The sequence below is a fragment of the Lupinus angustifolius genome, chromosome LG18 (assembly GCF_001865875.1).
Source record: "Lupinus angustifolius cultivar Tanjil chromosome LG18, LupAngTanjil_v1.0, whole genome shotgun sequence".
In the NCBI taxonomy this organism is placed as follows: Eukaryota; Viridiplantae; Streptophyta; class Magnoliopsida; order Fabales; family Fabaceae; genus Lupinus; species Lupinus angustifolius.
This window is the reverse complement of record NC_032026.1, coordinates 430,107-433,840: the sequence shown is the minus strand read 5'-3', so window position 1 is coordinate 433,840 and position 3,734 is coordinate 430,107. Positions and strand designations below refer to the sequence as shown.

Below are 3,734 nucleotides of genomic sequence, written 5' to 3'. Positions count from 1 at the left end.
AAACATTTTAATAAATAGTTAATATAAAATAATAATAAAAATAATAATATAACTTATTTAATAATAAATAGTAAACGCCAAATTAAATAAATATGAATTTTTTATTACTTTATAATATTAAAAATATTCATAAAGACTAGCAATTTTTTATTACTTTATCTTAGTTTGTATCCAATAAAAGGACCTCAAAATCTTTAAGAATGTGTCTTGTAGCAACATAAGAGTACTATTTAAGAGCCATCAACTTTGTTTGCATAGTGCACCAACCATTCCAACTTGTTCACTCTCTTCTAAATCTCTTTCAAGTGCCAACCTCAGACATGGCTCGTTCTGCTCCTATTGTTTTCACTATTTTCTTTTTTGTTATAGTTCTTCTTGCCAATGGTGGGTATATCTTAATCTTTAATACTGTTAGTTTTTGTATTTTCAACTAGGCCTTTATATCTCAGTTTTTAAAATTGTTCGCAATTTCAATATATGGCTTTTATCAAATAAGATGCTACTATTTAAATTTGACTCTTATATATATCTATATATTAAAGTTTTGGGAATTGTTGAAATCATATTGCGATCGCAATTTGGAAGTTTCCGAAAATACAATCATTATTTAAAATTTTGGTATTATATATCACAAACGTCTCTATGGTTTACCCGCTTTATTGTTTGTTTTGTGACTTGAGCAGAAATGGGGCCAGCATTAGTGGCAGAAGCAGGGACTTGTTTGTCTAAAAGCAAACACTTCGTAGGATCATGTTGGAGAAATGCCAATTGTGCTGGTGCTTGCAAGAGTGAGAAATTCTTCGGAGGGCATTGTAAAGGCTTTCAATGCCTTTGTACCACAAAATGTCCTAAAGATTCTAAAAATAATGGACCCCCACCGCCGAATCAAGATGGTGAACGCACCCCACCCCCAAATCAAGATGATCAATCCACCACCCCCCACACCACCAAATCAAGTTGATGAATCCACCATCTCTTGACTTATGGATTTCGTGTTTGAGAATAAATGTTAAGCATTCTAGCTATTTCATTGTCATATTTTATTTTGTTTGTTTTAAATCTTATGATCATGTGGGTTAAAATGAAGGAATAATGTAAAATTTATGATTCCTGTGTTCTATTATCTTAGTGATTTTTTTAATCTATATCTTATCATAATTTTAAATCAAAATCAAAAATCTAATTTGTGTTCGATTTGAGTAAAATATGCGAATTCCTACGAGAGGATTGTAAAACAAAATCAAAACTACAGAAATACCTATAATAATAGGGACAGATGTCACAACTACATAGCTCCATAGCCCTGCAATAGAAATAATTTCCTTAGTTGAAAGCTCAAAAGGTTGTCCAAATATAAAAATAATAAAATAGAAAATAAATATGACCCACCTGAACCCAGTCTCAAACATTATTTTGGAAATTTTTTAAATCTTTTGGTATAAGAAAAAGTATTCATGCATTTTACACTTTGAAGTGTAAATTAGCCTGACTTTGATAATCATAACTACAAAACAAAAAAACAAACTCTTTCTATCAAAGTTTTTTCATAGGCAAATTTCTTTCTGGGAAATTCTACAGCTCACACTTTTCTTTTTTTCTAATTTACTAAATATAATAGAAATATCACATTGTGATAATTCAAAAATAAGTGGAGGAAAAGAAATGAAGTCACGTTCCTTCCTAAAACTTTATATTGCTTTAATCATCAAGTTTGATAAAAAGATTATTTAATAATTTAAATTAATTAAAAATAATATTATTATATATCCTTCTATACTATATATAAAGTCAAAACATGATGTTACTACCATTATGATTTAATTTTTATATTCATATTTTGCCCATAATAGTTTTTTTTTATTTCTACAAAAAAATCATGCAAAATAAGGTAACTATATAAAAATTACATAAAGAACACTCAATATAAAAAATTATAATTCTCTAAAATAAAGTATATAAAAATTTTAAATATTTAATACCATAAAATAAGAATGTTGATCAGCACACACTAGTATTAATAATAGTAATGTTGATGGATTGACTATTGTGCATTTATAATTAAGAGTAATTACATAATTAAAAAAATGATTATTGATCATGATACATCATTTCTTTTTCAAATTGCACTTAGAGATGCATAACTATAAGATAAAATAATGTCTGACACAAGAGTAAAAAATATAATTTTTATTTTTAAATAAATAAAAGAAATAAACAAACAACTTTATGGTATAAATTAATTCATACAACTTACTGCTTTAATATGGACGAACGATGTGTTAATATTTTCCCGATCCATAACCAACTCCTAAATCTAGATCCCTAATTTAAAGAACAACACAATATAAAGATGGTTTTATATATTTTATCTGCAAAAACATTATGGGTACTCAAATCTATTCAAAGAGGTTATAATTTCCCCTCTTGCTCCCCTTAAGTCATGTAATCGATGCTAATCAAAAATTAGGTCGCAATTCATATTTTCCTTGTCCAATATCATTAATGTGTATTTTAAAATTCATGTTTTCCAGATCTAATGTTCTTGATGAACATTTTAAAATCATGCTTTCAAGGTCCCATACACTTGATATGCATTTAGAATTTCATGCTTCTCTGATTACGTACTCTCGATGTGCTTTAAAGAATAATTTTTTCATTGTCATGTACTCTATGTGTCTAACCAAGTTATGGGCTTATGGCATTACCGCAACATGGACTCTAGGTGGTTTTTTATTTCTCTTTCTCAAGTACCCACATTACTCCGACTTGTGTTCTTGGTACTTTTTATTCTTGTTCTCAAGTTTTCATATTACCCTGACATGCATTCTTAGTTGTTTTTAATGCTTGATCCTTGTTCCTGAGTTCCAGCATTACCTGACTTGTGTTTTTGGCAAGTTTTTTTAATACTTGTTTCCATGTCCCATGATTATATCGTCTTGCATTCTTGGTGGTTTTTTATTCTTGTTCCCAAGTTCTAGCAATATAATGACCTGCATTTTTTGGAGCACATCTTAAGTTCCAAAATGTGTAACACTCTATGTACCATTTCATTCTCATTGGTCAGAAAATATAAAGTTAACATATATTTATTTTATGTTTTACTTTTCTAACCAATGAAAAACAAGGGATACACAGAGTGGTACTAACTTTAGGACATAAGATGTAACTCTGTTTTTTTTGTGGTTCTTTATTCTTATTTCCAAATTCTAATAGTACCACGACCTACCATTTTGGTGTTCTTTCTATTCATATTTCCATGTTATGGAAGTACCCAGACTTGTGTTCTTAACCAATGATCTTGAAATCGGAGCAATGAAACTCTAGGAGGAGTAAGATCGTGTTATGAACGTCTTGGTGATGAAATGTTGATAGGTGAGTTCTCTCTTACTAGTTACTTATCAAGATATTATTCAAAGGATGACACAATGAAAATAAATGAAATCAAAACATTATCATATTAATTAAAAGTTAAATTCTTATATTAATAATGGCAATGTTGAAATATTAATTGTTTGATATTAGTCTCTTAAAATAAATTATAATAAAGATGAAGGGAGAATAGTAAATTTATTTATTTTCCTTGAATCAATATAATAAGAATCAAATCAAAATTTACACAGAAAATAAGGATGAAAAAATAATAACTAAATACAAGAAATACATACAGAAATTGTAAGTTTGGTAAATCTCCAAAGTCTCCAACTAGATTCAACATTCATAGATTCATATGTTAT

The 3,734-nt window shown here is 28.2% G+C and overlaps 1 protein-coding gene across 1 annotated transcript; it reads left to right on the top strand.

The window, feature by feature from the left end:
• On the top strand, positions 230-1,098 carry LOC109332702 (defensin SD2-like). Its single transcript, XM_019567724.1, has 2 exons — positions 230-384; positions 684-1,098. The coding sequence occupies exons 1-2, from the start codon at positions 321-323 to the stop codon at positions 959-961; spliced, it is 342 nt and encodes a 113-aa protein (XP_019423269.1). The 5' UTR covers positions 230-320; the 3' UTR covers positions 962-1,098.

Excerpts from the sequence above, each read along its gene's own strand:
- LOC109332702 (XM_019567724.1), top strand. The coding sequence starts at position 321 with ATGGCTCGTTCTGCTCCTATTGTTTTCACTATTTTCTTTTTTGTTATA. Across the intron at positions 385-683 it reads TATAGTTCTTCTTGCCAATG|AAATGGGGCCAGCATTAGTG; the intron begins GTGGGTATATCT and ends TGACTTGAGCAG.